Source organism: Falco peregrinus, chromosome 5 (genome assembly GCF_023634155.1).
Source record: "Falco peregrinus isolate bFalPer1 chromosome 5, bFalPer1.pri, whole genome shotgun sequence".
Taxonomy (NCBI): domain Eukaryota; kingdom Metazoa; phylum Chordata; class Aves; order Falconiformes; family Falconidae; genus Falco; species Falco peregrinus.
Window position 1 is genome coordinate 55,394,121 of NC_073725.1, and position 23,509 is coordinate 55,417,629.

The following is a 23,509-nucleotide window of genomic DNA, read 5'->3' on the forward strand; positions in this document are numbered from 1 at the left end:
CCACCTGAACCCACTCCCTGCTTCTTCCCAGTGCATCAGTGCAAGAATCAAGTTACGAGATCTCCAGCTGGAGTGACAAAAACTTTGAGGATCAACCGAAGAGCATCCCAAAATAGTCGTTGTGTGCTCCTATGTATGCAGGAAACAGCTGAAATAAAAGCTTAAGCACAACTTCAGAAAAACTTGATTTTAAAGCCAGAAAACACACTGGATACTGTCTCCTACAGTAGATATCTTGGGACATGGGTACTTCCTCCAGGGAGTACTGTGCTGGCCAGAAAGCAGATGAAACAACCTGCAGGCATCACCAGCAGAGGTACAAACATGTCCCTCTAGATTAAAAGCTTTATATGCAATTATCCATCTCCTGGGTCATGCAGCCCTGCGCTAGCAACTGACAAACAGAATTAATAGAGCAACACAGCTAGACAATAAAACTTCTAGCAGCAATACACATCTAAAAATCACCTTTTTAGGTTGATGGATTCCCTGGATGTTTTTGACTCCTTGAGGAGCTGGTGAATGGATCTGTGCCTGATGCTGCTGTTGGTGCTGCTGCTGTTGCATTCCCTTTGTCAATGTGACCTTCCGCACTGGCTGCTGTTTCGGCTCCGGGGGTTGTTGAGGCCGCTGGGGTTGGCCCTCTGGGTGAAAAAAGCCAGCATCCTCTCCCCCCTGCTGAAATCAACAACACAACAGGCGGCTCAATGTCCAGGCACTGCAAACCCTCGCCCCGAACAGCCTCCTGCCACATCCAGCTCGCTCAGCGCACAGGGAACACCCAGCAGTTTTCCTGCTAAAGCAGATCCACAGCCGTGGCAGGTGTGGGCAAAGACTCAGACTGGAAATTGTGCTTCAGCCTAAAATAAATCCATGGTATCTGAAGAACAGTTTGCTTTGTTCAGACTTTATTATACTCACAATGCTCAATAATGTCTTTTCATATATAAAGCAACAAGGTGTTTTCACTTCTCTTTCCAAATCGTTCTTCCTCCCAGGGTTACAAGTGAACTATGGTGTGCATATTTTCTGTATTGTTTTACCACTTCTTTTTTAATTATGTTTAAAGAAAGACATACACATTGCACAAAAAGCAGCAAAGAACCTTGAAGGCTCGAAGAACCAGGCAAATACTCTGCTCATCTTTAGAACTCCAACCTCTCTTTAGTTAAAATCTGGTATTTATTTCGAAGCATATACTTGTTCTACCACGTTCTGTACCAGCAGCCTTTTGAACAGTCTCCTTCCTCAAACACCGTCTGTACTTGGAAAGGTTCTTCCCCAAGGTTGTTTTTTGTGGTTTTTTTTTTTTATAAAGCTCTTGTTACACATCTTTATAATGACAAGCACAACAAAACACTACCTCAGTGCCACTCTTATCCAGTGTTGCTCTTTCTACTGTATCTCAGTGCAGCCAAGCACAGTAAAAGCGTAAGCTGAGAGCACTAAGAGGCAAGTGATTCCCTTCCACTGCCTCTAGCCAAACAGTTCGGGTTTTTTCCACAGACACACAGGTGATCCTTGAATTTGCATCCCACTGTCCAGATCAGATCAATCACTGAAAAACATCTCATGGAGCAAGAGACTGGCAAAAGATCTGGTACTTTTGCATCTATAAAGTGCATCATATTATTGCATGGTTTCAACAGCAGTATCTATACCCTGACTGGGCTCCAACTTTAGTACTCAAATACTAGCAAACATATCTGCAGGGAGAAGGCTTCGTCTAAGTCCCTAACCAACCTCAGGTAACCCTGCAAAAGGCATGTCTGAAGGGGTAAAAAAAAAAAAAAATTACGAAAGTGCTTTTATTTACATATTTTCCCTGCCCTTAAATATACACAAGTCAAAACCCCTTTTGCATCTGTAACGTGTGTCATGAACCAGAGGTTTTCACATATACCGGCACGCTTCCTGCAGACACGGAGACAAAATACAAGGCTGCAGAAGAAACAGGCTTGTGGTGTAAGAGTAAGAATATCTTGACTGAGAACATAAATCATTACCTCTCGAACACGATTAAACAAAAGCAAAAGAACCACCTACTGAGGGCTGGTTACTACGTCTCTCTGCCATCATTTGAAGATAAATAGTCCAGTACAGGTGATACATAGCATAGCCTCGTATCTGCAAGCTCACTAGTTCACAATTCACACCTCTAAAGTCCTCTGTATTATCAAGTATATTCAGGCAACAACTTCTCAAGAACTCAACCACTTAAATCCCAGACAAATCAGCTTCATCACACCATCTACACTTCAACAGCACAATCTAGCACAGGGAAAAATAGACACTCTTTTGTCCACAGTGTCCATAGCAATAAAGCGACAGAAAACTGCATCTAGTTTTTCCGCATCTAATCACGTAAGTTTTTTCCTCTGTTAAACTGAATGGTTTCGTGGCTTCGCAGAAAAATTTGTATCTAAACCTTTGAGAGCAACAACTAGTGAGAAACTACACAGCTTTCCCTTCAGAGTCTCTCTCTCTTCAATTACTGCTCAAAAATAAAAAAGCAACAGCTCTGCTCCTCTCCTGAAAAACCCAAATGTTGCACACAAACAAAACCATACCAGAAAAAGAGCACTGAATCCTCCTCATTTCAGTATTAGCTCCAATATCAGCATCACCATAAGCCCTATGCCCTGATGAGATAATTTCTTTCATTCAATCCTACAGCAGCTGATAGATGATGAAACTAAAAAGGAACAAAAAAATTCTAGGAGGAATTTAAACGCAATAATTGGGAGTTAAAATCTAATCTCTGCTAACTGCCTGCTGTGAAAAACAACCAGAAATGTTTGCAACCATTTGTTTCCAAACCAAAAAGTGATCCCAGCACATAGGAAGAGCATCTGAGACTGAAGCCCTCGGGTACAAAACACATCAAACACGCTCATTACTGAAACTTTAAAAGCAAACAATTGTTTCCTATAAAAGGTTAGGATGGCCATCAACCATCCAATATTTAACTACCAAACCCAATTATCACCAAATAAAACTGTACAGACTACTGTAGAAACTAACCACACAACTATTACAGAGTCAAAGACATAAGCACACAAGATTGTTTCACACTGATGAAAAATTTGATAGGGTTTGTTCCCTCCTAGGGCCTCAAAAGCCACCTTGGAGCTTCGCTGCTAGCATGATGCTCCTCTAGAAACATCTCTGGACCTGTTAATGAATTAATGAATTTCAGAAATAAGAAAATTATACAAAACAAGTCAGTCCATAGGGTAAGAAAAGGGGATGGAGTAAGGTCTGCTTGTTCCTGCAACAAGGAAGAAAGGGCAACTGGATCAAACCCTTTCTTTATACCACTGCTCCTCCGAACATCTACTGCTTCTGGAGATGACCTGAAGAGGGGAAGCAGAGATGAACCTGCAACACCATTTCGTCAGAGATCTGTGAGTGAGCAACTTGTGATCAAGGACTAACAGTGCTCCCTGCAAGTCAGCAATACGTTGTTTCCCATTACAGACAGCCCTGGATTCAAATGATGACAAAATCTGGTAGTTTTCTTAAGAAAATGAAAACTAAATGTGACTCCTAGGCCACTAGGTGCCTAACAAACAAAGTAACACAGCCTCAGATAGCACCGATTCCTTTTCCATCGGTTAAAGACACGACAGCGCAACGACAAGCACTGTCTGAGCCAAAACGAACAAACCCATGTAATAGTATCTAGTGGCAAACTGGATGCACCACCATCATCATCCTTCAAACTTCTATGCAAGACAATTAGTGGCCTCTTCAGGCATATTAGTGCCTAAATCAAGCAAAACACCCACACAGAAGCTTTTAACATCAGGACTTAAAGCTACAAAATCTCAGAACGTTACAGGACACACACTTATACGAGAACATAAAAATTTTGGAAGAAAAGAGGTATGACCGTAAAAGATGGCTGTACATACACTGCCTCCTGATTTTCACTCATGAGATATACAGTAAGCTGGCACCCAGAGGGTAGAACCAAACCGGACAGCAAAGCTACAGGCATGCAGGTGAGTGAATGGAAGCTGTATCGCAAGCTACACAAAATGACAGCTAAATCACAGAAGCTAAATTGTTAGCATCTGTTCTACTTAAAACATCTCAGGTCTAGCTCATTTGAAATCAGCTTTTGCTTTTCCTAAAGACAACTTCTGTATTGCTAATTTTTCATTAGCTTACATCACTGCCCTCCCCCAATTTAAACATGTAGCAACAGAAGGCGTTACTAAAATTGTCAGTCTTCTCCTGTCAAAACACATTTTTATCTTTTCTTTTCTACGGCATTTGGAGATGTACAGGGCAACAGTGAATTTTTCAGAGATGCATCTATTTGTCAGCATGGCCTGCCTCACACAAGTTGGCGCACAAAGTGCTGAAACCGTGTACAATACTCCTCAGTCCACCACAGAGATGTGAGATTGATCAATATCAGCTCTATTTTATACCGCGTATTTCCTCTAAAGTCCTCTGCAAAGATGTGAACTTCCATTCTCTGTCTGCAATCCAATAAGCATATAGCTAACATATAGTCAGCAAAGAGTTCTCTTCAATGCAACTTCACAATTATTCAGTTAATTCTGGAGTAATGAAAATACCTTTTTTAAGTGACAGGAGATATGTTCAGGGGAAAGTATAAAACTACCTTTCATATTTCAAGTACTGCAAGATTGTTAGTGGTGACACAACATTTAAGTTAATTTCATATACTCTGTGTAATTAAACAAAATTCAAAAGACCAAGGCAAGAGGATTGGTTTTCATGGTGAATGGTTTTCAAACGTCTACCGTGGAAGAGTCTGCACAGTTTGATCTGAACCTGGACTAACAAGAAAAAGAAATTACACCATTCAATGGCCATGAATTTTAGAACCAATTCCCTGATACTTATCAAAGTTGGTTTTCAACAGTAAGACTTTCTCACTACACATACACATGTGTGTCATTGTTGTGTTTTGAGAAACAGACTATTCTGTCAAACACGAGATCACAAATTCTAAAAGCAGAATTTTATGAGGGACTGCTTGAATTTAGCAAGCTGAAGCTCTCTACTCTATCATAATCATTATGACAGTTTTACAATGAAGATGAAGTTTATTTGCCACCAACATTAGCAGGACAAATTTATTTATAACAAATGCCTTAAAATGTACTGATAAAAATGCCTATTGATACTGTCAGCGCTGCTTGCAATTTGACAGATCAAATCTTATTTTCATTCTTAAACCCCATGAAGGAATGGTATCACCAACTTGCATTCTGTAGTGAGCAAATTGATTAATCCCCCTCTATAGAAATCTCAACTCTTGATTACACCTATCAGACGTTAAGCAGCATTATTCTAGAGTGACAACACTTGACAAATTCCCAAACCATTTTTCTCAGCCTTTGTGGCCCTGCTAGCTTGTATTAACCCTGATGAAAAATTAATTTTCCTTATCTTCTGCTAAACCCCAAAATCCAAATCCGCCAAACTGGCAACTCTTTCTGTAAAGGTATTATGAAAACCTCTAAAAGATTAATTGCATGTCTTCAGGTGACATTAAATTAATTTCTGTACTCGTGACAGACATTTGATACTCCGTACTGAGAGGACAGATAACATTGTCAGGATACACAGAAGGACAGTGGTGCAGTGTCCCAGGGCAGCCTCTTATGAATTCTCCTTTCGATAAGGCCATACTTCACTGTCATTGGCACTGTTAGTGATCTTGCAGCCCATAGACCTCACTGCACAGGTTTCTATTAACTACGACAATGCTGTGTCTATCCATGTAATCTTTATAAAGCTAATTCAAAATCACCCAATAGTAAGGGATGTGCATGCTGGATAAAGCACTTAAAGGAAATAAACCTCTGGTTCATTTGTGTAAAAAATAACAGAGAAGCAAAATGTTTTCGTCTTTTCCTAGATGCACTCTAACTCAAACTCTCTACAGCAGGATGAAAGCTTAAATCTTGCTGGGAAATCCCAATCCAAAAATGTCTTGTAATTGATTTCCCTTAAGAAAGGAGAAACTCCTCGTCAATACTTCTAGAAATGAGTACTCCTACAGTATTACAGTAGTTAAGAGGGGAAAAAAAAACAAACCCAAACCATCCTTTAGGTTATTAAATTCATCTTCACTTCAAGGACAACAGAAATTACTACTCATCAGTTGCACAGGTTTTTATATGTACACTTGTATTTTAACCGATACTGTGCCTGAAGACAGACATCTACAGACAGCTGTGATCCCCACATAACAAAGAAAAAAACCAAAACAGTAAAGCAAAAACCACAGAGCGAAAAAGATTATCATATAATACACACAAGTATTTTCTCGCTACAATTCTCAGCAACGTGTATTAAAGGCAAACCCCTAAAAATTAGCTGTTTCCCTTTGACTGGTGCTCCAAATGCTTTACCACTTTGATATGGTCAGTTGACAGACGGGGGACCTGGGAATAGGAAGCCTCATCACTTGCCAAATATCCCACAACCAAGTGACACGACCAAACACTGTTTCTGAACAGTTAAAGATCTGTTTTCAATCTGTCAAATGCCAATGAGAAACACAAACACCCGGAGACCTTTCTTTAAAGGCCTTCCAAAACCTTTAAAAGTCTTTTTTTAAAGTTCAAGAATAGCAGTACTTAAAAGCCTCTGCTCTCCAGCCAAGCTAGAATACACAACTCTAGTAACAGACAACTCATGATTAACAACTGGTTTAAGACATACTAATGGTCTAGTTTTGACTGCAGGTACACACAGAAATAAGCTGCATCAGACTACAGAAGTGGTAGAACCACCAAAGCATTCCCCATTCATCCAGAAAAAAGACACTTCTGGTGCTGGCCAACGAATTATGGGTTGTTTTTCCCAGCCTAAAACTTTTGCATGGGCCAACCAAGGGCACCCAAACTAAGCAATAAGTAAGTACAACGCAGAAACAGTTCCCTTCCTGTGATAAAGACACTGCTAAACAGCTTCAACCAAGCGTTGTTGTGATGACTATCTTCTCTGCCTAATGATGCATGAAAAGTCAGAACAGCAAGAAGAAAATGCCTTGAGAAAAAGCAGCTAATTCCATTTAATCTCATGTACTAACAGAAGTCTTACCTGAAGTATCTCCTCCTCTGCCTGAGAGGAGAGCTAAGGCATGGAGAAGGACTGGCCAAAGAGACATTAGAGGATCCCAGCCATACCCACGCTACACTGAAGTTTCATCAGAAGTGACAGAAACACAGCTGATCAGATGTCGAATGATAACTGGGTTTTTCCAGTACAACCACCCCACCAGTTCATTAAGAAAAAAGTATAAATTATGTGTCAAAGCTACAGCAAAATCAAGGTTCTGGACTGGATATGCATAATACCCTCAGAAGTGCCTTCATTCTTACATTGCTGTCTGCAAAATACATCATGTACATGTCAATAAACATGTTTGTGAGCAAAGGTTCCCGGTTCCCTTTTCAGTTGCCAGTCTGAGATAATTTTTGTACAGGGAATTTTAGTGAAGACTAGACATGCAGAAAAATCGCCAAGAGGAAAAAGCTCCTGTTGGAAAATATCAGCAATTCACAATTTCTGACAGCCCACAGCTCCTGAAGGAGCACTTCCCAGCTGGACACCACCTATGGCACAGAAAGCCAGTACTGGGTATCAGAAACCGGTGTAACTGGAGCTTCCCTTCTTGCATCATGTCTAGTTTTTCATGTTCCTTGAAGCTTAAAACTAATGGCATGTCAGATCCCTCTGGTACATTGTCCTAAACTCTTTGTACAGCCTTGACACTGACAACCCACATTACCCCTCTTCCCAACCACTTAGATTGTCAGGATGCTCCCAGCCACACCTCTGTACTACAGGTCTACTCCAAATGGTCAAGCCTGAAATACCATTTAACAAAGACATCGATGACTTCTCGAAATAGTAAATTCAAATTGGACAAATAGGCATGCTCCCCCCCCCCCCCAAGTTAAGAGAGATTTTATTCAATTAGTTTTCACTAATTTGTAAACCTCCTCTCTGTAATGCACTTCAGTGGTTGCCTTTAGTTATTTCCTATCAGGAAACTGGGCTACTAGATACTCCATAACACCAACATCATAGCAATATGAATTTTGCACTGTAACACAATGGCAGAAAAACTCTCCTTTGAGACTTAACAAGAGCGACAAGCAATATCAAAAGCCTTGCTTTCAGGGTGTTCAGGAGGAAGCAGCACTCTTCAACGCACAATTTAAAAGCCTCCTGAGGAAAAGGAGAAACCTGTTCTGCAGTTTACAATGGGAAATACTTTATTGCAATTTAGTTCCAAGTTATCCACGGCAAAGTTTAATTCAATTTACGTAGATATCTCTTCCCCCTTTCAAGGATTTTATTACAAACCCACAAAAAGTACTATCTGCACCTGGTCTGGTCATCACCTCAAGTCCCTGTAATTGCTAAGTGGTTCCACACATGCCCTTGTATTTGATTTTCCCAGTAACCATATATGCCCCAAACAGTACAGCACAGCCTGCCTCAGCACCCCCAAGCCATGAAATATTCATCTCTATAGGGACCATCCTCACCGAAGGTCTGGAAGGACGGGGTTTATTGCTCATTCTCAAATGTTTCAGGAAAATACCATGCCTTTTTCATACCCAGAATACCACAGGGCTCCCCGACTTGTTTTTTTGGTTGTTGGGGGTTTTTTTAGGTGGAACTAAGAAATTAATATCCATTTGTGAAATATTTCCAGAGTGAAATCTTGCAGGTTGTGGCAGGCAGAGTCCTTTTTCAACAGCATTTACATTAGTACTGCTTTTACATTCGAAGGTCTTACCCATTTTGATACTAAATGACAAACATGCTACCTGGGTGTTCGGATACCATGGTTTCTGCAGCATCTTCAGTCCACTGCTGATGGAATATGGACATTAACCATGCCTCCTTCAAATAGTGGGATACAAACAAGCCACAATGCCATTCTCCTGCTTCTTAAAAAGTAATAGAACTGTACATGGCAAGAGCTCCTGCGTTGTTTCTCACAGCTGGTAGCATTGCAGAGCTGGGTAAAGGGCTCCCTCAAGAACTTGTCAGGCAAATGCCAAAAATCTTAGTGTTTGTAACTGCTGACATAGTTAGATGAAAGGCGCTATAGATCTTTCAAGTCAAATATTTTTAATTAAACTTGAACATACACATGCAAGTAGAAACAAGTACAAACATTAAGCGAAGTTGGTTGATAAGGTCATCAACCTTACATTATCAAACAAGAATCATCTCAATCAGTATCTTTCCATATTTAGAACTCCATATTAATCTCTTACACTTCTCGGTTACTCTAAATACGAATAAAATCGCCTATCTTCCATTCCAATTCTCTTTTTACAATGCAAGGACATTCTCTGTGACAGGTTTTTCAAACAGAGGAACTTGCCAGGTCTTTCTTCAAGCTTTTCAGATGAAACATTTCAGTTTCAGGAATCATGATTGCTAATAAGATACTGCTTCTAATGCAACAGGGAACACTGAGATTTTTATGTATTTGTATACATATATATAATGTATTTATGAAAAGAGCTCCTTGTGCAGCTTTCCACAGAGACAAAGATTGGTGTGTTCTTGGTGCAGCGTAAGAACGAGCATTTTCAGGCTGTTGGGACAGACACACATCTCTTTGAGCATGGCAGGCTGTTTTCTGGCTAGAGAGAAATCACCCAACAATATAAGATGACTGAATGATACAGAAATTTTAAGATACTACCAATTCCCACAGAACCCCCAACTAAATGTAAAACACGTTCAGCACATATTTCATATGATCTTAAAAGATATGTAAGGTTGTAGCTGGTACAAACCTGTTCTTCCAGGACTAAAACCACTTCTAGTATGTTGACTTAAGAAATTCAATTGCACTTGCTACTAGAACTATTTATGGACAGACTGATCACAGAGAGTCCAAAGATGACCACCACAAACAGGTGTTAGAAGGTGTTACAAAACATGCCCCATTAGGAGGGAGTGAAGGACATTAGCACTCAAACAGTTAAGAGACCTTTAAAAAAGCAAGACAGCCACAAAGTAGGATATAAATTTTTCCACCTCTCAAAGTATAATACAAATAGTCATAGATTAAAAATTGCAGCAAGGAAATGTGGTTTAGTCACTAGGAAAATTCTCCTAAACGTACATGTTAGACACTAAAACAGATGGCCAAAGAAATCTCCAATAATAGGATCTCAGAAGAAGGCTAGACAAATCTGTCAGGAATTCTATGAGTTCATCCACCCTTCAGGACAGAATAAATTATTTCTACAGTCCTTTCACTCCTATTTTCTATAATTTTATGATCATATTTTTAAGGGATATATTAGGGTGCTTCTTCCCTATATTTTACAATCTCATCGGGTTTATTCTTACGAGTATCTTCAGGATTGACTTCAGGCTCCTCACCAAGTCAGGCAAATCTCTGATGTTTTCTTAGTAAAATACACTAATATGAATACTTGGCAAATTATCTGGAAAGGACAACTCTGAAGACATGTCACAAACCATAAAACACATTGGATCCATCAAAAGATATTTGGGTCTCCATGAAAAAAACAACCAACAACTAAAACCAACATAAAAACAAAAATTGAAGTTCATTTGTTAAACACTGCCCCGTTTTGCAGGAACATAATATTTAAAGGAGTAATTAAAATGGAAAACTATTCATTGTTACTGCCATTCCTGCATAAATTACAGGAGTATTAGAAAGGGATGGGGGGGGGGGGGGGGGGGGGGTGTGTGGCGCCCCAGACATGGGGTGGGGTTTGTTTAAAAAAAGCCTCAACAGATAAAATAATTAATGATAGTACCGAATGTGTCATAGGCAGACTTAGTCCGACACACAGGAATTGCTGAATCACTTTCTACTTCCCTCCTCTTTAAGTATCAGAAGCCATAAATTAAGGCATCTTATGCATTAGGCAAACTAAACAAAATATGTACCGGAATTTAATTCGTAATTCTTACAATTCCATAAAAATACTTCAAAAACAAAATCCTCGCAAAAGAGAGTTTTGTGGAAACTGATGAAAGGCCATTTTATCTCCTTAAGTAACAACGGATACTACTTCTACCCAGAGGTCAGAGATTCTCAGTAGTACGGCAGTGCACAGCAACACAAATAAATAGTCAGCAGCTTAGCCTGGGAAAGCTACTGCTCTCAGGAGAAGAAGCCATTCTCTTCTAACAGTATTTCTTCAATCTCACCAATACACAAAGCACATCTTAAGTGTTAAAACAAAAAACATCACTAGCAACACATCACCATCTAATCCTGGTTCTACGGATGGTCCTACTAAATATCTAACAGTCCTTGCTACCAACTCCTGGTTTTGGTCAATGTGGTCTAGACAGAGTTAGGACAGGTTCTAGCTTCATCAACTGCCTCAACCAACAGCTCTACTATCACGCTGTACCACAGCTGGCAGGCTGAGAGACAAGGGACTTCCCAAGCCTTTACCAACATGAAGCAAGACGGCTTCAGCAAAGGAACCTGCATTCTGCCTAATCACAAGCCACCTCACTCATACATGGGTATTCAAAACATCTCTGCACAAAAAAAGCTCTAGGAAGGAAAAAGGGTGCAAGTGATTAGACTGAGAGAAATGGCAGGGCTGCTTAACTGCAGGATCAAGTCAGTGCATACAGATAAGAGATACCAGCCATCCCTTTGGAAAAAGGCAGGGAATTAGAGGAAGCACTATTAAGGAAAATGGCTAGGAAAAATGAGACTTGGTTGCCTTATATTTAGTATTGAGGCAAAAGTTGCAAAAATAGCTGAAGCATGTGGCAGGACTAAATACTAGAAGTGGAAACTAGATGCGATCTGTGATCTTTAGAGTATTCAGAGTCCAAACAGCTTTTAATTCTTTAAAATCCTGTCAAAACAGACAAGATTGGCCCCCCTTTCACTCAATTTTTTTTTTCGTGTGGTCAAAGAAACAGTCATAGATCCAGCTTTGTCACTGGCTGATCAAAAATTTCTTGACTAGTGTTAAACAGCTAATTGCAATGCTCACTTTTTTCTTCTATAGCTGGAAGGAAAACTTACAACGTCTATGGCAATATGAAAAAAAAAATAACAAAGGCTACATGTAAAGAACCTGCTTTACCTTGCTAAAACCTCAGTATCTGAAAGTTAAGGACACAGCAAATCTGCTTCTGCATACAATGGAAGAGGGGTTACACATGCATTTAATGAAGCTAATTGCTCTTGCTTACCATGAGACTTATCTGAAACAAATCATTTATGGTTTTCTGAAATAGAGCATTACAATAAAAACTATTCCATTGTGAATGCTACTGTGGGCACTGATAGCTGTTTGTTATGAAGAGCTGTACACAGTGGTGACTTGCATTGTTTTGTTTCACCACATAATAAAAGAAGTTGTGCATGACTGCTTTATTCAATTATTCATGAATAACAAACCTGTCATACCTCTTGCAGGCCACTGGGATTCCTGCAGACATACTTATATACAAATATTTTCATCCCAACAGAACCCATTTCTTTCAGCTTCCTGTATTTTCTTCTGTATTTAAGTTACCATGTCTGAGGAATTAGCAATCCTCCAGGTCAGGTTGTTGTCAGCCCTATGTAGTCAAAGCAGCCCTTTACGTTAATATTTTGAAAGACCACACAGTCATTATGCAGTTCACAATTTTCGGTGTATTTAAGTTTTATGAGCTGCAGAAAAACATTTATAAAAAGTAGTTAAGATTTTAGCATTTCAACTTCCCCCCCCCCCCCCCATTTCTATGGAGTAAAACCTAGCCTCCAAGGCCTTGTTCAGTCCCTGTTCACTTCGTTACAGATTACAGAAGTTCTGCAAGTTTCCCTAATTAATGCTCCAATTTGAGAAGCATTCTTCCAAAAAAACATACCTCCAATGTAGCACATCTTTAAACCACATCACATCCTTCTTTCCTCCTCTGCACAAACCTGAGGACAGACTTTACACTGATAACACAACCTTACTATGCCCCCTCATCTTGGTTTCTTTAGAGCCCTAACAAATTAACTTGTCTTTTCATTAAGACACAAGAAATTTGCTTGAGATACTTTCTAACCAAAGCCCCAGATCTTAAATATGCACACTGCCATCAAGACCAGCATTGTGAGTCCTCTACAACATCAGTGCTCAGGGGACACGCTGCAAATAATAGACCCCTTATCAAAAGATAAGGAAATCTCATTTAGATGCAGAAGTGACATGGTAACATTTTAAACCCAGCCTCTAACAGAAAACATCCCTCTCCAATATACTGCTTAAATCAGTTTCACAACACACTTCCCAAGAAAATAAAAGCAAACTTCCCTTGAGTAAGGAAACCACACCAACACCAGCACTGGAAAAACTGGATCAGGTGGCTTCAACTACCAAATAAGCAAAACATAGCTCTTAACCGAACCTTGAAAACAGCCAGCCAAATCCTCTTCTCTGACCAGTTATCAGACCTACCAACCTTAAGCAAAGGGAGCTCAGTTGAGGAGTCTTTCAGACCCGAGTTATGACTTCAAAGAAAGGAGTATTATTTCAAAGTGGTTTCAGTGATAGCTGCCTGGCAGTAAAGCATTACAGGAAATATTAACTCCTGAATAACCGCTAATAACTTACAGGTCTGAAAATATAAAATATGGACTATTAGGTCTGCTAAACCTGCTGCTTCCCTCATCAGCTCCAGCCCATTTTTTATTTTGGGATTACACAGAATGAAACACACAAAACCAAACCATGACAACACACACACATGAGATGAGCCTTGGAAACTTACCCCTCCTGACAACTTAATCACCCTGACTTTGCTGCCGACATGGGGCCCATCTCCACTACCACTGTTTGTCCGCTGCATGACAGTCCTTTTCACGCCAGGTTTCAGTTCCTGGGGCCTTGCTTGTACTGAAGCCACTCGAGCAGTCTGTGTCATGGGCAGCGACGCTGCAGCAGGTTTTGTCTGCAATACTTTCTGCGGAGCCTGAGGCTGACTCGGAGGGACTGTTCTAGTCTGCCTCAGCTGCTTCACTGGCTTCATCTGCTGTCCTTGATACTGCAGGTTTGCCCCAACCTGTGGGAAATCTGTGGGTTTGGGTTGGAAATTTGGAACTACTGTATCTTGCTTTTTAACAAGGAGTCTGTTTTTCACATTTTGCCTGGTTTGTAAGCCGGAGTGGGGTATGTAAGGGCTGCCGTTGGCAGGAAAGTCAGAGGAGTCATCCTCCTGCTGCATGTAGGACTGTTGCGTAGAAGGTTGCTGCTGCTGCTGCTGCGCAAGTCTTTCGAGCAGTTCTCTCTTTCTAGCACCAGCCTGCTGCTGCCGTCTCAGCTCCTTTTGTTTCAGAATTTCTTCTCTTAGGCGCTTCTGCTCTTCTATCTTCAAACGATACAATCTAGTTTCTTCATCTTCATCTGGATACTACAAAGGAAAACACAAATGAATTTATAGAATTCTCAACAACTACCCAGCTTGGTCAAAACAACACTAAATTGTTGTTTCAGATGTTGTGAAGCTATAACTCTCTGAAAAGCTTTTTAAATTATCCCTGATACCAAACTAAGGCTATTAGTGGAGCAGATCTGCTGGTAAGGTTTATTTGCTATTCATTACAGACAAACAGCTCCTATCTGGTTTAGGACTTAAGATATACTACTTCCTAGACAGAAAAGCTTTAATACCAGTTGTGAAATCTGATCAGAATACTAAAAATTAAAAAAAGCAATTTTACAAATTGGAACTCATTTAGAAGTTTCTAAAACCAATTAAACTATTAATATAATTCAAGATATCAAAATATGTTTCAAATGGAAGGTAACAATATGGAGGCAACCCACTGTCACACAGGTTTTATCTTGCTTTTTTTCTGACAAAGTAACAAAAGGTAGGGTGGTAAATGACCTGAAAGGCCCTGATTAGAACTATTGATTTTTCTCACAGAATTTTCAGCCTGATCTCAAACTCATTTGTCACACAATAATTGGTTATAATGAACAGCACAAGTCAATCTCTCTGACCTTGAACTCATGCACTCTCTTCAGAATCAAAATGTTGTCAAATGCAGTGTTGGAATATTAATGGTATATAGAGAATGCCTTTAATATTCCAGCCCTGGGCCCTTCTGAAAGTATTACACACCATCAAATAACCTTTCTAAAGATTCTTCAACTTTGGCAGAATGGGTTCTTATGAAAAGCTGTATAAAAATAGACAAGAGTCATGGAAATGCAGATTCTCATCATCCTGGAGAAGAAATCAAATTGTTCTTGCAATACATTCAGATGTGTTTTCTGAAATTACAAAGCATAACTTTTCACTATATTATTTTTCTCTTTTCAACCATTTCAAATATTAAGTTAGCAACCTGTAGAGACTGTTTACAAATGGTAACGAGCACAACATTCTACTCAAAATATATTAATCACCCCTAACAAAAGCAGGCTGTCAAAGTAACAATACTTTGCATGTTGGTAAATTACATCATAAAGAATGGTAAAATAGTTCTCAAAAACTGGGAATACATGATGCACAGTTACTTACCTTGCAGCAGCTGGGAGCAAACTCTTGCAAACACAAATGCCATTTTTTGCACATACACAAACCAAATGTGCAACATTTTTGTTGTTGGTTTTATGGTTGCTTTTTTTTTTTTAATTCAAGTGTTTCTATTCCTGCTACACCTCAGAATCCTCCCCAACCCAAGGCAAAAAAAAAAAAAAAAAGCATAGAACAGATTCAACCATAAAGTTGGTTCACAGATAAAAGCCCAGTAGATTCATATCTGTACTCACAGAAGTCAGATGCACAAATTCTGAAAGCTTGTTTCCTTCTGATTCAACTGTTTCTTCTGTGAGCATGTACTGATAGGGCTATTCCCACAGTTAGTAAAAAAAACTTGCGGCTCTCACAGTAGAAGCCCAGCCTAAACGATGGCTAAAATAAGACTTCAACAAAACTGGATTTTTAAAAATTGTATTAATTTATTTTGATGGGCTCCAGTTCAGGGATAAGGTCCAACACTGTCCTTTTTATGAAAAAGCTTCATATACTAAAAGGTTCTGATCTTCCTCTATACTTTTCAGACTAAAATGGTGGTAATTGACGACTAATCACTGCAACAATTAAGATTACAGGTCTTTCTCAATAGATGGTAACATCAACGTACTTCCACAGGAGGAAATTCAAATATTTCACATTATATTGAAAACTGGAGATGCTGGATTGTAGTAAAAACAAACAAAAAAAGAAGAATGTAACCCTTATGAAACACAGTAAAAGGATACGACCCTTCAATATAATTTTCATAGGATGAGAAAACAAAGATAAATCCAGACAGGAGAAGGATGTGCTGTTATGCAGATCCTGATGCAATGATCAAGTCAATACTTCAGAAATCAGTAGTGATCCTATAAAGTCAATCCCTTTTCTTAAAGGGTAAGCTTCGAAATAAAAGGCCAACAGCTCTGAGATTATGACAACTGCAGCTCAGTCTGTTAATAGGCTATAGGTAGACCTAAATCCTTCATCTTCATAAACAAGTTGCTACTACTACTAAGTTCTCCATAAAACACCTCTGCAGCTACAGGAAGACCAAATAATATAAAGGCTCTGTGATGATTAACAAAATATTTGCATTAGGAGTCAGGTTTAACTGAAATTAGTTGTGCAATGACCCAACAGTACAGATACAGAATGGCAGCAAACTCCTTACTAGGATGAAAACAGGGGCAGTTACATTCTCTGCTGCTCAGCTTTAAGAGCACTTGATATGTACACCATACTGTAGAGTGTGTGTGAGGGGGTGTCTATAACATATATATATATATATATATATACATGACCTACAGTATATAAAAATGATCCATACTATGTAATAAGGAGCTTCATCATGCACAACAGACAAGACCATACATCAGGTCAAGATGGAGACAGCACACAATGCCTACTGCTAATGATTTCCATCCCATTAGTTTAATCAGCCCAGTACAGGTTTCTCCAACTGCTTAAAAAAAAAAAAAAAAAAAAAGCAGCACGCATTTTGCCCAAAAAAGCAACTGGGAGAAAGCAGACATCCTTCGAAGTTGTCATAAAGTTTACAGCTTGTGTTTGGAAGTTTGCTGCCAAAAGCAGTATTATCTGTAGGTGAAAAAGCAGAAAAACTAAAGAGCAGCCTTTTTCTTAGATAAACTATTGCTTCACACTTTTTTCTGTAGAAAATTCCATAACATGAAGACATGGTATATTGTATAAGGCTCTTCCTTTCACAGGATGCTAGAGTACAACAGGCCAGAGACGTAAACCAGTTCCTATGGTTTTGTAGAGGTGGGGTCTTTTTTGTTGAGTTTTGGGTTTGTTCTGGTTTGGGTTTTTTTCTTTTTTTTTTTAAGTGAAGATTCTCATCCATCTTTGAACAGTTCTTGAACACAAGGTATTTCACTATGTTTTGAAAGGAAGACTAAGCCTTAGCTACAGGTTCCTCTTTAGCCTTAAGGTCCAAAGCAGCTTTGCTGTAAAGTGCCAAAAGAAAATGTTACAGGCTGCTTTTCTGAGTCTAGCTGAAGAGCAACAGTCAGAGAAGCAGCAGTTCGACATCACTCCCCAGAACTTAGAACGGCACTGCTAAGACTGCAAAGACATGCTCTAAAATGGGATTAAACTTTCTACTGAAATTTAAGTCCTAGTATCAGTAGCTTGCTTTTCGTACAGTGAATTAAAAAAAACAAACCACCACAAACAACCCACACATTTTCACATGTGCAGGCTTTATTACTAGTTAACAGAACTAAAGGCAGAGTCCTAAGAACCAGATACTGTAAGTGTTCTGGTTTGCTAACAAAGAACAAAAAAAGAATCATGCAGCCAGGCTCACTCGTGTCCCTCACTAGAACGGGTACAAGGACAGACCAATAAAAATGGTTTGATCTGTGACATAAACACAAAGATAAATCTGCTGTACAGATTATTTTTTTTTTCAGTTGTAACATTAGAAAAAGACAGGCTAGAATAATTTGTCCAAAAATTCATGATGAGTCTTCACAAAAGGTAAGGCCAGATCCAAACTGCATCATTTGGCTGCTTGCGTTGAAAACCACAAAATATCTTAAATGAAGGCAGTTACATACACATCACACATTTCACACTGCTGGGAACATCAGTTCCTGAACCCTGGGAAAGTGTGAGTTACCGTACAATATATGGGTGCTGTGCATCTTGAATAGGAAGGGAATTACAAACAAGGTTACAAGTTACTCTGAGAAGCACACTGCCCTCTTGTGATCTTCCAACCGGAAAAAGACCGTAATAAAAACAATCTTCTAAGCACAAGGCAGGAGGAATCATTATAAAAATCTGGAAATCAAGCCTATTTAATCTGGAGAAAGCTCAGATTTAGATACATATAATTTTTCAGGTAATTTGGTCTAATAATTTTATACAGCACCTATTTTCCATATTGAGACCCTTGTTAAAAAAGGACTGCAACAAAATCCAACAACCCAACTTCAGTATTTACTGGATTTGGGAGAACGGAATGTGAAGGTTTTCTTTCAGTGTATCAGGGACATTAACTGCAATATAGGTAGTAATGTCAGTACACCTATGACTATGCAGTGCTCTACTATTTTTTCTCCTGCTCTGACCTCCAACACATACTTCTTCTGAAGAGATTTACATCACCTTTCTACATTCTCACCCTTCTTTAAACTCAAAAATGCTTAATATTACCTTAATTCCTCTTATCCTAAACTGACCTAACAAGCAGAATTACACCCACATTCATCACCCAAACGTTCCAATCGTATTGACAAAATGATTTTTCAGATTGAGGATACCCAAGTTCAAAACTTGGAGAGTAACAGCTATCCCAAACAAACAACAACATTTAAAGTCAGTATTTTGCAGCCTCACAGGAATAGGAACACAAGCATACCATTAGTAAAGCAGAACTAGTTTTTAATCTTCTAGTCACTCAGGTTGCAAACCTATCAAATATCTATTTTGAAGGTGAGCAAAGCCTTTAATAGCCAATATTGCCATTTTTTGAGGGGCTTCCTGAATGATAGGGCATTTATAAATATGGCTGCTGACTCTTCAGTAAGAAGGATGCAAAGGAAAGTCTCCGTAATTTTCCAGTTGAAGACACTTGCAAAATAACCTGCCCAATTCAGTTATGAGCAATACAGCTAGAAAAGATGACAGAACTTAACTCTTTCTCATCTTCACAGAAAGCAAAAGAACAGGATGAAGTTAGCCGATTACAAGAAAAACACACAAAAATAACATTACAAAGCACTACAATCTGGCTAAGGTGAGAAATGTAATCTGCATCACAACAATGATTAAATGCTTGGGCATGAATATTGCTAGTGCAGCAATACTCTTTGTAGAGGTGACAATAAATGGTGCCAGTGAACAATACTGCAGTGGCACAGCAGAAAAGGGACAACTGCTACAATACTGTTTGCAGCACAAGGCTCTACTTCAAGTCTGCTTTGGAAGGAGAAAGGTTCTGTCACACACACCTTCATACACTTTTGTAGTAATTGCCAAGTGTCTCTACAAAGGCTTACTATTAGTTAATAACAGGAAACACTATGAGACACCATTTTTTGTTTATCCTGTTTTGCAAAAACTTACATAAAACAGTTATCAAACTGTTTTCAAAGATAGCTTTGACAAAGAAATAGAGAAAGCTGTATTTGTAAAACACCAAGAATTCACATACGTAAGATTAGTTAAGTCTTCTAATTACAGGCTTGTTAGGGTAAGTCTAGTAACTTGAAATGTTATTCTTGAGAGAATAAGATGATTGTGGGGGGTTGGGAGGGAGGTTGAGTTGGTTTCTTTTCTGGGTGGGGGGGTGGGGCGCTGGGGGGTGTTTGTTTGGTTTTTTAAAAAAAAATCATTTGATTAAGAGGAGTGGAAAAAAAAATACTTATTCTTCTTTCTTAACACTTCCAGAGATATTTTGGAACTAATGCCTTAATTTTCATATGACTACACTATGGAAGAATTTTAAGATGTTTTGGATGAAGAGGCCTGTAGCTGAGTTGCTTCAAAACTTACCTTACTAACGACCTGAAAGACAGGATTCTCTAAAAGGCATTGCATTTTCTGTGACTTAGATTATTCCAAGAGACTGAATTGAAGGGAAGGGGATTACTTAAGTCATTTTTTCAAAGAAGATCAAAATTAAAAGCTGAAATAAGGGAATTTTTATATTTTTTTTTTTTAGTATTTAAATTGAAAAGCAAGTGCACAGGAGGTCAAACCACTGCCAGCTATGGGTTTCTTTTGTGCCTCATTTGTGAAAATTAGTTATGACCACCCCTAATTCAAGAATAAGATGAAAAGCTCCTCATGAGCAGCTTAAAGGGAAGACAGTATTATCATAATTAAAGCTTCCAACAGTTGTTGAAGAAAACCTGGTCCATGAGACAAGATTCACGGTTAAATACAAAGATTTACAGCTCTGCTCGGAATAACCTGACAGAATAACTCAGAAATTATACAGGCTGCATTTAGCCGTCATGTTCCTCTAGTACCTCCTGATGTTCAGGATTAACAGCAAGCAGCATCAGTGCAATCCTACCCACCCTCTCAAATGAACAGTGCTCATGGGACAGTCTTCTCCAGCTTCCAGGAGAATCTATGGAGGGTAACAGTCATCCGTTCACATTGCCCAATCCAATGGAGACCCAAACTGGCATCTCATTTTTTGATTGTGAAGGGTACTAGCAGAGCAAACAGCATCATTTTCTCCAAAATGGAAAAAACTTAAAGAGCATCTCCTATTTTCCCTCATGCCAAAAGGGTTCGTAAGAGATTTTCTTCTTCAAGAGCAAGAAGCTCTATGAACTACGATCTGCAACCTCCTGCATGAGCGCTCAAGACCATAGAGGAAACTGAACAGCCTAAAGGAAAACAGCATGAGGAAGACAGCGCTCCAAATAGACTTATTGTTTGGGGTTTTGTGGGGTAATTTTTGAGCCATAGGAAATTGAAATGGAAGAGAAGAGGCTTTCTGACTTAAAAGGATGTGATTACCTGAAAAAAACAAAAGGGATCATTATACTGTAAGATAAAAATGGACACAACCAGTATTCCAGAGGTTTGTACCATTGATGACCTTTACTCAACCTCTGCTTTTTCATAGTACAAATGACTCCTCCTCCTGCAAAACAGAGTCACCACAGCCTTGTCACCCTTCCAGACGTCTTTTTATTTTGACAATGGAAACTGGTTTTGCTATCACATTAAAGAGAAAGTGCAACTCAGAAGGAAGCCTCTAGACGCACTAAAAATATTGGGTGAATAATACATTAAGTGTGCTTACAGTTCACAAGTCAGACTAGAAGTTTTTTAAACAGGTGGGAGTTTGTTGTGGTTTTGTTCCATCATTCAAAATAAAAGCCTTACCTCTGGTTCAGATTTTACTTCTGATTTTGCTTGGCCCACTGGTGTGATTGCTTTAGCTTTCATCTCAGGCCTTCCCTGCGAGTTTCCAACACCAGCTACAGACTTGTTGGCTGACATCGTGCTGGCAATGGGTTTGACCTGAGCAGCTGGGGTTGAGGTTCGCCTGTTGTTGCTCATTTCCAGAGCATGTGATGGTGCTATCGGCAACTCACGCAAGTTGCTATTTCTTGGAGCAGTTGACTGTAGCTGCTGATTTGGACGCTTGACAATATTTTGTGATGGCGTACTCTGAAAAGCAGAAAGCAAAAAAAACCTGCAGACTTCCACTACAAACCAAAGTGTTTCCTGTTTCACATTTTCATTACTTAGTTACGTTTGGGAAAAAAACAGCTTTTCAAAGAGGCACAGTATTTTCAGTGTGAGAAGAAATAAGAACGTTTTAACAATGGTTTCATATTTTTTAAATTAAAAGCAAAACTGAGTCTCACTTGCTTAAGATATTTCTTAGAAATTGGCTTCACTGTGTGATTTACTTTCCTAATCAAAGCAATTATTCAGAACTACAGTTATATTGTTTTGAGCACTGCTACAGACTGTTGTGCTACCCCAATGAGCAACAGAACATGCTGCACGTCAGCAAGCACACAAGACATGAGTGGTACTATCTGAATCAGAATTCTTATTAGCATTATGCTTATTATTAGCAGTGGTACAAGAAAGGCCTTCAAATTGAAAGGCCGCATCAGAAAACTGGGCTCCCACACAATCACGGGCTACCAGCAGTTTTAAAGTCTTATTAAGCCAACCTATCCTCTAATAAACCCTTTATCGCTAGTTCTTGAGCAACTGCATCATCTCTTATTGGATCCAGATCACGAAAAACACTGAAGACTGGAGGAAAAAATCCAAAAGGGAAAGATACACATGCTATTTGTGGATGTAGGTTATAAAATGATCAAGGAAGAAAAGGAGCAAGAAATGGTGAAAGAAAGGGACAGAGCAGGAAGGGAATAAATGGGACTGAAAAACTGCACTAGTGAGTTTTGAAACCTGTGCTTACATGCCTGTTACCGATGCAGAACTAAGCAAGGCAGCACTGATGTATGTAGTACTTACATGCCTTGGCTTCATTGGACCCTGTCGCGGCTGACACTGCATCCTGTTGTTATTTGGCTGCTGCTGCGTGGCCTGCATATGAGGCCTGAACTGTGGCTGGTTCATGGGCATCAAGGGCTGCGGTGGCCCTTGGAGATGATGATGGTGTTGCTGCTGTTGCTGCTGGTGATGGTGTTGCTGCTGCTGCTGGTGATGGTGCTGCTGAGGCTGAGGTTGTGGCTGAGGCTGTAATGGAGGATGCAAGGGACCCTTTGCATGAAGAAAAAGGTTATTTGCTTTTAGTTTCAAGGTAATAAACTCCCGAAAAGTAGCTCCAGCCTCCCAAGTCCTCAAAACATTCATAAGCAGGTATGGATTGGGCTAAAGCAATCCGTATAACAGAAGCTGTGCAAGGCAATTCTACACTTAAACCCGCTTAAGTGAACAGCTGAAGTGGAAAAAGACAAATCCAAGTGTTCCTGCACTCTGCACCCTTTTCTAATGACTTTTACAATGGTTTTTTGCCTGTTTGGGTTGTTTTACTTCCCCAGCATCACCAGACTTCAGGGTTTTCCCACGTTCAAAGCACAGACACCACAAACAGATCCTGCACAAAGCCCAGCGAACATGCAGGGTCCTCCACCTCACTCCACACACCTCCAGAAGATTTACCCACTTCAAGCAGCGACTCAGCCTCCTCCCTGCCGGCGGGCTGCGCGGCCGAGCGGCAGAGGGCGCTGCCGCGCCGCCGGGGCCGCCCTCCCTGCGCTGCGGGGCTAAAGCACCTGGAGCAGCCGGGCCGGGCTGCAGGCTGGCTATCACAGCTGCCTTAGCGCTGGCAACTGGCGACAAAATGAATCCCTTTCCGGGCACGGCAATACAAAGCGTTACGGGTCCGCCTGCCTCCTAGCTGTAATCTCAAGTAACTCACTCCTATAAACCTACGAGGCAGCCCTGGGCCACTTCACACATTCTTTGCTGGACCCTG

At 39.8% G+C, this 23,509-nt stretch overlaps 1 protein-coding gene across 7 annotated transcripts in view; it reads right to left on the bottom strand.

Moving 5' to 3' along the window:
• RBM33 (RNA binding motif protein 33) overlaps positions 1-23,509 on the bottom strand; it is a 105,747-nt gene that overhangs the window by 20,725 nt on the left and 61,513 nt on the right. For 3 of the 7 annotated variants that reach the window (XM_055806910.1, XM_055806913.1, XM_055806912.1), the window contains exons 13-16: positions 22,543-22,791; positions 21,427-21,714; positions 13,792-14,430; positions 469-678 (exon numbers count right to left, since the gene is read on the bottom strand). In XM_055806910.1, coding sequence (XP_055662885.1) covers positions 469-678; positions 13,792-14,430; positions 21,427-21,714; positions 22,543-22,791 — 1,386 coding nt within the window. Of the gene's footprint in view, positions 1-468; positions 679-9,123; positions 9,669-13,791; positions 14,431-21,426; positions 21,715-22,542; positions 22,792-23,509 lie in introns of those variants that run through there. The other 4 variants (XM_055806914.1, XM_055806911.1, XM_055806916.1 and 1 more) reach the window with 3 other exon arrangements.